Source organism: Sphaeramia orbicularis, chromosome 13 (assembly GCF_902148855.1).
Source record: "Sphaeramia orbicularis chromosome 13, fSphaOr1.1, whole genome shotgun sequence".
In the NCBI taxonomy this organism is placed as follows: Eukaryota; Metazoa; Chordata; class Actinopteri; order Kurtiformes; family Apogonidae; genus Sphaeramia; species Sphaeramia orbicularis.
In genome coordinates this window covers 28,743,448-28,755,468 of record NC_043969.1, presented here as the reverse complement: position 1 = coordinate 28,755,468, position 12,021 = coordinate 28,743,448, and the positions used below count along the sequence as shown (strand labels likewise).

At 40.4% G+C, this 12,021-nt stretch overlaps 1 protein-coding gene across 1 annotated transcript; it reads left to right on the top strand.

Moving 5' to 3' along the window:
- The first annotated feature begins 6,835 nt into the window (after positions 1 to 6,835).
- On the top strand, positions 6,836 to 11,152 carry LOC115431962 (alpha-(1,3)-fucosyltransferase 4-like). Its single transcript, XM_030152698.1, is given in 3 exon segments — positions 6,836 to 7,652; positions 7,655 to 8,378; positions 11,056 to 11,152. Coding segments are annotated over 3 exon segments (888 nt in total). The 5' UTR covers positions 6,836 to 7,495; the 3' UTR covers positions 11,063 to 11,152.
- The last annotated feature ends 869 nt before the right edge of the window (positions 11,153 to 12,021 follow it).

The following is a 12,021-nucleotide window of genomic DNA, read 5'->3' as shown; positions in this document are numbered from 1 at the left end:
AGTGAAGCCTTGATGATGTGGCATAAGTGCAACACAAAGCCCGCTGGGAAGACTTGTTCACTGTCCTTTTGTCTACCCAGTCATAGGGGCATCATGACCTAAATAAAAGTTTAAATCCCATGCCTTTGCAATTTACAAAATAATGTATGAACAATTGACTAGCCTACATAATACAATCTTATGTTAATGACGACGGCAACTGGGCTACTAATAATCATAAATTGTAATTTGAAATTCAGCAATGCACGTTAAATGCCACGGGAAAACACAACAGTTCCATTGTCTACATGTCTTGTGATAGGTCAAACACGCTCCTAATATACACAGGCTATATTCACACACTGAATAGGCCCAATATTTTCCTCATATCCTTTACTGTGCCATGGATCTCCTCCGTGCACGCCGAGATTAGTGGCGTGCACGAGACTGGGACATTTCTGGAGTTCATCCTAATCAACAAGGTCATGATCCTTTATATTTCTACTATTATTTTAGTCCGTCAATACATCGCGTCAACAAACACTGTCCCGTCCGGTCCACTTTCATAGACGTGGCAATGTCTGTAAAAACCTCACTGTGTATAATTGCCGTCAAGAGAAAACGGAAAAAAACGACCGAGTTGATCAGCCGTAATCACACAGACGACTTCAATATAAACTGCCTCAAAACCGTTAGCCGATAAGGTTGCTAATGTTTTCATTCGCGTTCAACTAAACTTGTCGATTTGACAGTTAAAAGCAATAAAAACACAAGCAAAGCGCTGTTTGTGTGTCTGTGTTGCCCGTCTCAACGGCTGGTGTCACCACAGCGCCACCGTATAATGAGTCGCACTTATTTTTCCCCCAAATTATCCAACCTTACAACGGCTAAAGCGTCGGGCTAACTACGGCTACTCGCTCCACTAAAAGTTGAAGAACACGCAATAAAGATAGCTAACCGAAAGCTTTTCGTTAAAGCCCTGCCGTTTTGTTTTTATTTCGGTGCATCCCCGCGGCGTCGCCCCGGCTTGCCCAGTTGCAGTGTCCGATCGATGTTGAATTGAACAAAGAGGATCAATTTCTGATCAGCGAGAGAGCCACTTTCATCAATGTGAGGAAGAGGTCTTGAATTCTCTTCCGAAACACCTACGAGACGGCCGCCGAAAAAACACAAAACACAGTGGCCGAGAGAGGCGAGACAGCAGAAGCGAATAGAGGAAAGACGATTTAAACAGAGGTGGAACTGACCTGTAGTTGTTGTAAGTCAAAGCGCTTCCAATATTGAAACATCGATCCTGCATTGGCCGCCATCTTGAGACATATTGAGACAGGAATGAGATGCTGATAGAGAGCGCGGGGGTTGGAGTTCAGTGGAGAGGACCGGACGGCCGGAACACCCGGACTGGATTCACCCATTGTACACTCCGGTAGCGTCTATATTACGGACCGGAGTCGGCTCACAGGAGTGTTGCCTTAATAACGCCATTATAATTGCTTAAATAGCATTTTATCAACATTCAGATATTACAGGTAAATAACCGAATTGGCATTAAATTGTTCTGGGTTTTATTATCGTGAAATTCTAGACGTCACCTGCGTTAGATGACTGCGCGTTTGATCTTGTATTTTGTTTTATCTGTGTGTGTTCTGGAGAGCAAAGATCATGCAAAAAATAATGCCAGGAGGCTACTTGGAAGCCATACCTTTAAAAAAAAAAAAAAAAAAAAAAAAAAAAAAAAAAACACCAAAGGAGCATTCAGTCCCGTATGCTGTGCGTATCAATGGAGGAATATAATATGATGAAATCATTTCATATTTTACTACTCTGTGCATCTGAGGTCTCAATGAAGGATTAGTTAAGAAAGAAATAATTAAATGATAAGAAGTGATTTTTCGACATAATTTATTATCTAAACCCTATTTAAGTACATAAAAATGTAATAATAGACTAGAAAAATAATTACATTGATAACGTATGACTGGTTAAATCATTTGTCTTTTGCAATTTTGAGGTATAAGAACTGGATATACATTTAAACTGAATTAGCTTTTTTGTATGATTAGTATTATTTTTCATTGAAATAAGTAAGTCAGTTAAATGTCTCTCTAAACTGTTTGAATAAAACTTTTAACTAATCAGTAATTAGGAACAAACACAGTGTGACTTATTTAAAACCTACATTTTATTTTATTTTTTTAAGCTAAAAAGGGTGGATCTAGTGTACTAACACTGCATATGCAACAAAGCAAGGTGGCGAGGACCTACACTGAACTTGGTCATCAAAGAATTGGTAAAAGATGGAGTGGACTTGTACTTGGCAATGGCTATTTGTAGGTTTATCATTTCCTGTGTAACTTGATATTCTTATTTAAGGTGTGCATTTACAACACAAATATTTATCAGTTTAGATAATGCAGTTTGATATGTAGTCTATTGCTGCAGCAGGGTAGCCCAGTGGTTAGGCTGTCAATGTGTGTACATATCTGTTGTTGAAGTGACCTTGAGCAACATACTGAACCCTGGTTGCTCCTGAGGCGTCACTCCTGCTGACCATGTCCTTTGACCCTCTCAGCTTGTGGATGTGCCTCAGAGGGATATGCAAAGAATTTCTAATTACACTGTATGTACAGAGCGCCCTAAATTCCTCTGTCAAAATGTGCTGCTTCGTGCACCTTAAAACACAACCCACCTTATTTCTTCAGCTTCCATTTGCTCTGCACACAGGCATACAAAACCAAAGCTTAAGTTCATTACGTTTATCAAGGGAACACATCTGTTAGACATTGTTTTTAGCTTTTGTGGGTTCCCATATATGACTTGTCTGTGAGTCGAGGGTGTTGTAAAGCCTGTCTTTGTGGAAAATTCAGGTCTGTGTTTGCACTTTGTTTTTTTGTTTTTTTCTTTTTCTTTTTTTGTCTTGAATGCTCCCTGCTTGTGGCTCTATCAGCTCAGCCTTTAACAGGAATATTTTACAGCTTTATTTTCTCGCTCCAATCATTTTCATTTTTTCACAGCCATTGCACTTTAATTGCATTCACCAAAAATAACACAAGAATTTGCCATAGATAATAACAGCTCTTTCACTTCATTTGTGTGGATACAAAGGTGGGCATTTTTGTGCTGTGAAAAGCTCATTTCAGGTCATTACTTGATTTGATTTGAAGCTGTTTGTGTCTCCTTCTTTTAACCGTATGAGTGGTGCGCAGTGCTCAGCCGATATAACCTAAATAACCTCACCCTATCTACCACTATATTTATAGACATAAAATAGTGAATTAAACAGCGGTCCACCCTGTCACGTGCCTTTTTTTTTTTTTAAAGCACTCACTGTGTATAACACAACACAATCACAGCTGCTTTAATCACTCTGAAGATATAACAACAGCATGAGTCATTTTACCACCAGTATCTGCTACTAATTATTACCATATAATAATTTTAAGACTATACGCAATTGACCTGCACTAAAATATGTAATAAACCTCAAAGGATGGATTTAGTTTTTAGAAAAAAAGTACTGCATATGAACTTATAATTCTACAGTTTAATCCTCTCATTTTATTTTCCCTGTCTGCTATGTTAACCAGTGTTTCCTTAGCTTGGTCTGCATGACTCGTGATGCTACCTATCATTAAGCCAAACCAGAAATACAGGTCTGAGATAATCCGTGCAGGCTTAGTCGCTTTGCAGTGTGTCCATTATGTTCTGTTTGTATAGTTATCTCTTACTATCACACAAAGAACATTCAGTCTAAGAGGAACATGATATATTTTGCTGCTAATATTACTGTGACTTTTCCAAAACAGAAAAAAGTATTGAACATTTTGAATCAACAGAAACATTTTGTGTTTCAGTTAGCTTTTTTTTCCTGTTTTTTATTAAGTGACATATGTATATGAAAACTCTGTGAAGCAATTCTTTGACCATTTGTACCATTTTAAATATATTTAATGTAAAGTGTACCCTGAAAAGTGTATAATTTGTACATTGAAAAGTATTCCTTTTTTCTTGGCAAGCTCTTTGCTATTCCCTCTGCATTTTAACACACAGTATCTCCATAAGGATTTGGCTGAAGCTTCACTCGGCTCTGAATTACTTTGAAGCAGTAGGGGGTACACAGTGTAAGAGGAACAAGTAACACTCCGAGTTATCAATCCACCTACAAATTATTATGTTCCTGCTACAGAGGCTCATGTCTGGCATGAATGACTTGTGCAGGGTTTTTTTTAAATGTGTTTTTATTACACACTGTAGTAAGATTAGAGAGGAGAAAATACATGTTGAGGCCTACAAATTCAGCCTCAAAAGCCTCATCAGCTCATACAGTCGGTGAAGTACAAAGAAATAATAACACATTCTTTGTGTCATTGCTGTTATACTGCTAGATCTTGTACCCTGACAAAGCTACCGGCTATAAAATAAAACAGCCTCTCTGTCCTTTAGCTTTCCCACTTTCCCCTGTTTGTGTTCCTTTTCCTCCTGCTCATTGACTCTGCCTGTAGGTGCTTTTAGTGGGCCTTGTGAGGCCGGGGTTAGAGATGGATGTGTGGCCCTTGGGAGCCGCAGGCAGATAGCAACACTGATCATGTCAGACAGGCTGGGGAGGCTGCATAAGATCATCATCACCCAGCAGTGGAGTGAATCGCCGCGGTGGCACTTTCACACAACCTCTGACCTCTGGGGTAACTCTGAGGTCATGATCAAGGTCAGGGGTCAGCGAGGGCCTCTGTGATCGGGCAGCTCACAGGCTCCTCCTGCCTCCTCTCTCTTCTCCTTTCTTTTTTTTTTTCTACTTTTCTTTCCTTTCTCTCATCATCTATCTGTTTCTCTATCGTTCACACTCTCCTTGACTGGCCGAGACCAATTGAGACATCCCATCCCCTGGGAGTGCAAAAAGGAAAGTAAGAGAAAATCAATAGAGAGGATGAGTGAAGACCTGGGGGTCCCATCAAAAACTAAATGCTTCTCCCTGTGCTGGCATGATTCACACATACAAACACATCCACAGTGGTGTTATTTCTGACAAACAGAGCGATAGCAGTGAACTCTGGCATGGGAGACATACAGAACTACCCAGAAAGATTTGTAAAGCCTGCTAACTGTATGTATTTTTATGTGTTTTTCACCTGTACCATCACTAATCCTCATAGGATGGCTGCCAAGAACAACAGTATATAAAACCTGACAAGATTTTACATCTGTTTTCCATCTTTGCCTGTGTTGCATGTGTGCACTCGTGTGAGTGTTGCCAGTCGCTGCTGTGCTTCTCAGAGAAAGATTTGATAATGATCACTCTACCAAGATTTAAGGTGTGCAACAAAAATGCTTAATGACAAAATGTTCTTCTGTAGCAAGAAAGAAGTGACAAGATGAAACAAACTTAAATGCCAGGCTTTGTGTATCATTCTGGCTGTAATTTGTGCTGAACCACATGGAGCAAAATGTCACCATATCACCAATCAGTTCAACTTTAATTATAGCACACTTTTAGCAGCATTTGCATGCTTTCATACTGCATAAAAAGATGAAAATAATCACAAAGCTGGAAAATAACAGGATGAACTCTTTCCTGTGTGTCATTCTCTGTATTAAGACATGGGCTACATGTTCTTATAATCTTGAGGCTCCAAATATATCCATAACTTATGAGATTGCTGTGTTTCTTCCCAACAGAAGATAACCCGGGGGCAGGACATTAAATGATTGACTGAAAATAGAACTGTTCAGATGAAAGGGAGGATAAATAATGCAGAAAGAATACAAAACCTCTTATGGGGATAAGTAGTCACACACACATGCTCACACACAAACACAGACACACAAAGACATCTTTTTTTTTTTTCTTCCACGGTGAAGAAAAGTGAATGGATGTAACAGGAAGGAGGAGGACCCAGTGGAGACACACATGCTTCTTGCTTCATCTCCTCCCACTCCTCCTTGTCTGCCATTTTTTTCCGCTTACACTCAGACTTCATGACATACTCTGTGTCTGTGGGGAGGAATAATGTTGTCCCAGTCATGCCGTGTTTTTCCTGCCCACCAGAGCTCAGACACAACACAGTGCAGGATTTCCAATTCTGCTGTCTCATCATTTTTGTATGAGTTTTGATCAAAATGTATTCACATAATGACAATGTGAACGTGATCCTTTAAACACAGAGTCAATATGTGAGGGCATGTTTTTTTTTCCACATTGTGTTTATAGAAGTTAAATGTAAAAAAAAAAAAAAAAAAAGAATCACACATTTAGATTTTCAGTTAGAGGGTATTGCAGTGCTGGGTCACAATTAATAAATAAAACATTCCAAACAAACCTTTTCAAAGCGTTGCTGCTGCATGCCTAATTTCAATCTGAAATGTTTATTCATTGGTAAAATTAAAGATGCATGTCTTGAGATGAATCCCAACGCCACTTGGTTGAGCGGCACAGGCAACTTGACACGGTAGCTTTGTGCTTGTGTAGGGAGACACCTAGTGGTCAATAAACTGAGTGTCGTTATTTGGAGAAATTAGATTTCAGAGGGCCCTTGCAGATTATTTTGTTGAGAGTAGTTTGGGTTAAATTAAGATTAGAGTATTTTTGTTTTTTCCTCTGGAAGATAATTTTTTGCCATCATTTGAGTTCCAGCATCATTGCAATTTCTATTTTCTTCTTAGGATAATTTGACCTCTGGCCTTTTTCTTCAATATGAGGGGTAATAATTTCCAAAAAAAAAAAAAAAATCTTATAAAATGACCTATGTTGTTTCTAAAAAGACACGTACACGGGCCGATGGTGTTTACCCAACCTAAAACGAGCCTTGGAGGCCATCCTACAGCCCGCAGGCCTCACAAAAGCCCCATTCACCGGTAACAGGAACCCAGACCAACGCTGCCACGTCAAAATGTTTGGGCATACAAACTAGAGCATGCACTTTTTTTCCTCTGTTTTGACCAAGAAGACGGTGTAAATTACCACCACCACAAGGACAGGCATCATTACGCATGCTGGACTAGTCTATGCTTTTATGTGCCCTGTAGATCTATTACCTGTTTATCTGCCTTTCTTATCTAATCTGGAGTCCAACTTGACTCGTACAGTGGAACATTTGGGTGTGTCAGCAGGCTGCAATGGAGGCCAGGATTTATTTCGTCCTTATTTTTCCTGTGTGAAAATGTTATCAAATAGGTGCAGCACTTTGTGAACAAAGGGAACAAACTGATTGTGATATGAGGAGAGCTGCTGCACGACTTTAACTGAGGGGAAGTGCTGGCTGAAATGCGTCGATGGGCTTTGGGACTCGTTGGAACACACCGGTTCGTCCTGTAATCACAAACAACTCACAGAGCAGGCTTGTCTCAGCTGGAGAAATGCAGTGTGCTTGTCGTAAAGAGAACATGTTCCTCTGTGTGTGTGGCAACCGTCGGGTTTGTTTTACTTCTGGGAGTCTGTCTGCTCTACCTACCGGACCCCTTCAGTCTTGAACCGCTGGTTTCCGTGTCTGATGACAACAGTGAGGTGACGCTCCTGATATGGATGCACCCGTTCGGCCAGTACCGGAAACTTCCGCACTGTGGGGGGCTCTACGGTATCGAGGGATGTACGCTTACCGACAGTCACCTCGACTACCCCCAGGCGGACGCCGTGATCATCCACCACCGGGAGATTGCCACCGGCGCCGCCGAACTGCCCCAGAACCGCGGCCACGTGCGCAAAAATGGGTATGGATGAACTACGAGTCACCCGCGCACACACCGGGTCTGTGGCGTTTCGAGGGCGTTTTCAACCTTACAATGACCTACCGGACAGACTCTGACATTTTCCTGCCGTACGGATATCTGATTCCACGTGGACGCAGAGCCAAGGGTCTCCAGAACCGCTACGCGCGCCCTCTCCACGTACTCTCGCGCTCTCTCCTCCGGCCCCGCCTTGTGGCCTGGGTCATCAGTAACTGGTCGGAGTCCCAAGCGCGGGTGGCCTTCTACTACCAGCTCCGCCGGTACCTTCAGGTGGACGTGTTTGGGCGCGCGGGTCGCCCGTTACCGGCGGGCAGTGGCAACGTTGTGCGGCTGGTCAGCCGGTACCAGTTCTACCTTGCGCTGGAGAACTCTCCGCACACAGACTACATCACTGAAAAGCTGTGGAACGCGGTGCTGGCAGGTGCTGTGCCGGTGGTCCTGGGTCCGTCCAGGCAAAATTATGAGCGCTTCTTGCCCCCCCCAGGCCTTTATCCACGTAGACGATTTTCCAACTGTTCGAGCTTTGGCCGGTACCTGCTGATGCTGAAGCGCAACCCGATTCAGCTGAAGCGGCACCTGGACTGGAGGGGGAGCTACAGTGTACACCAGCCTTCCTTCTGGGCTGAGCACTACTGTACAGTCTGCAGGGCGGTGAAGAAGACCAGGGGCAAAGCAACGCGGTGAATGATCTGGCACGATGGTTTGACTCATAACATTCCATTATGCGCAAAAACTATTGAGGATTAACACTCCAAAAATGAAAGATGAAGACAAGATCATTTCAACTGTAATTTATTTAATGTATGAATCTATTAAATTACCAGTAGTATATATGAAGTATTTACTAAACTAGATTTTCATCGAGAGTAATTTTATTTTTTTTTATTCAGAATTGATTCTTACACATACGTTTAATGTTGATAATTCTAGTGTTTTAAAGCTCCCTTTAAAGAATTTGTCACGTTAATTTTATTTTTAAAACATTAAAAGTTGGCAAATATCAAACTTTGCGGTTTCATTATGTTATTAAATGATATTGTGAATTTTTCAAAGGCCTGGTTAGGTGCAACACTACACCTTCAGCTGTGTAATAATGGTTGATGTTGTAAAACAGTGCCATAAATAATACTGTATTACCAGTGACACTGTTAAAACACCAAAAAGCTGGCATTGAATTTATTTGGGTGTAGCTAATGTAGACTGTTTACAGGGGTTGTTTGTACAAACCTGTATACAAGTCTGATTCAAAGAGGTGATAAGAGATCCACTTTCCGAAAATGCATGAATACCTGCCTGTTATATGTTTTTTACTTGTGTACCTGAGGGGTTTGCACTAAATCATTTTAATCAGCATCCCTGCTTATTAGCCTAAGGGTATAAATATGAGATGATCATGTCTAAGCAGGCAAACCAATCCCTCAAACAGGGTTTCAAGGCTTTGGTGAGCATCTGCAGAACAGACATGACAGCTAATTGAACACCTTTCTAGAGGTCAAAGTGAATGACCTAAAGCTGCTGTTAGACCTAGTTTTTTGTATTTCCAGCGATGGTCTTTCCTCTTTGAGAAAGGCAGCTTTGCTAACATTGCAGTGTTTCATTTGGCGTTGATAGTTTTTACTCCATGCTCATTTTACTGAAAAAACTACAGGGGAATAGAAATAGAGGGTTCATGTGTAACTGTTTCGAAAAAGCTTCAGGAGTAATGTGAGAAGTTGGGATGTGGATCATTTAAATTTACACCTCTGTTAGTGCCGCGACACAGAATTAACACTTTATACTGTCAAATTAGACATTTCCTTAGGCACAGGGGCGGCGAATAATGTTGCTCCATATAATGAGCTGATGCCTCAGCAGCTGTTGAAACCGCTGACGTCTATCAGCAATAATGCTCTCAGACGGGCCAGAACAGCCAGAACCCTCATCCCTTGTCATAATCCCATTAATCTACAACAGGGAATTCTGCACATATCTAGTGACTGCAATGATACTACACAAAAAGCAAACCCATATTTACTCTTTATGCCTTCAAACACAGCAATATCTTCCTAAGGCTTGTATGGCATGTCTTTTGTGAAACTTTAACTCGTCCTTTGAAGGATGGACCCCATCTTTTCAATACACAGCTTCTATTGTCCATTTAGCAAGTGCTGGACTGTTAACCTAGATGTACATAAAGGGAAGGTGCACCTGATCTTATGTCTTATCAAGTCACCTGCTCACAAAGAAGACTGCTAGATTCAAATGGTGATAGGAGGATTTGCAGCATATTTGTTGTCCTTATTCACTAAATAATTGCAAAAACAGTTTTAAAACAATGATGATCATATAACTTATCATTATGATTCAGTATAATATAATGGAAAGGGCAAATCAATTACAATGTAATAATTGACCATTTCTTCAAAAACAATTTTAACCAGTCTCAGGTTTTTTGATGCAATGTCCTTTTCCAGTATTTCCCACATAAATGATGCAGCTAACCTTCACACAGCTCTTTTTGTAAATAGCCATGTTTCTTTATTCAGTTTCTTGATTCAACATATTCACTAGTTTATGTCTATGTCTCTGCCTTTTGTCACACAGTTTTGACATTTATTAGAGATTCCTAAAAAGGTCAAAAGGAATGAACGAGGAGGCCCTGTACTGTTAGGATGGTTGAACAGAGACAGATCTAAGAGTTTAAAAAAGTTAGGTTGATACTGTGTGTGTTGTTTCTTTTTTAGACTTTGACCTGAATGCATAACTCAAGGGAAACTCATGCCATCCACAGTTGAAGCAGATGCTTAAGCAGCTTAAGATGTTAATTTTTTACAGGCAGTGTTGAAAAAAATATGATGCATGTGGATGCTCTACCCACGTAGTTAAATTCATAAAGGGAAATTAAAATTGTAATTATAATCAGAGCATTTGTTAAGGTACTGTTCCATTACTTTTAAGCTGTGTGTTATTTGTTAGTGAATTCATGCAGAAAATTAATGGACACTGATATTCATGAATGTTGGAGGAAGATCTGGGGCCTGTGCCAAGGATGAAACCATGTCAATTCAGCAAAAGTCACTTTTTCTAATAGTGTAAGACAGGGTCTTTGATTTAAATTTGAAGGTATGGATGATGTGTGGGTGTTACTGTCTTGAGTATTCATTATTTTCATCTCAAAGCTTTAAGCTTCATTGTTTTGGTTCTATTCTTTCTATTTTAAACAGCATGATACAGTATGATATTTTTGCTGATACAAAAAGACAGAGGGCCAGTATTAACATACTACAAAGCATAATTTGAAACTGTGAGTGAGTACAATATGTGACATGTTTGCACACACAAACTTTTCTAACTCACAGTTTACCTGTATTTTGTCAGGAGCTGACACAGAAGAAACAATTTACAACTTCTTCACATCTTTGACCCAGAAGTAACTGGAATCCATAAGGGGGAGGAGTGAGTGTGATTTTCTTCAGCCTGTGTAGATTCATCAAAGATGACTCTATGGCATGCAATCCTTCACACTGTAATTTATCACACAGATAAATATGGATAAGTATTATAAAGTATGAAAACATAAATCATTAACAAAGTTCCAGCATATATATTATGAACATATCAGCCAGTGTAATACAGATCAGAGTTAATTTCAAATCAAAGGGATGGAAACTGCAATTCTTCTCTCCTGCTCTTCTCCTGTAGGATGAAATATCACCTTGTGTCACAGGCTGACAAGTTTACAGAGGCTGAGGTGAGTTGTTGCTTGGCAACAAGGTGAAATATTTCTTATATCAACATGAGATAGTAAGACAAAGGTAAAAGCAGTGGCGATACTGTTGAACAGCTGAAGGTGAGCTTTGATAAATACCCAGAATATGAGGCAATTTAATTTGATTTAAACCCTTTAACTAGCAGCTCTGGCTATTACAAAGATTCTTCTCAGCGCTCCTCCAGACCCCCTCGTCAGTAACAGTGCCATTCATAACCTACTTGGCCTCTGGCTAGAGACACAGTAATCTCATTTGTACAGCAACAGATGTTTCTCTTAAAAACATCCGTTGACTGGGGAGTGAAAAGTCTGTCTCTCATTCTCTCAAGGGATCAAAGAGACCAGTATAATCGCTATGAAATCTGTCACATTTGTACTGGTTTGAAGAGACATATAGATTTACAGTAGGCTTACTATGTTGTGAAACATAAACGCTCTCCTTCTCTGACCTTCTCTCACAGAGCCTACACAGACATTTTATGAGGAAGCTTTCATGTTCTGTACATCAAAAGGCAGCACAGGGGGGAAGAGAGAAGAAAATGCATATGAAACAACAAACCCCTCGACAAATAAAC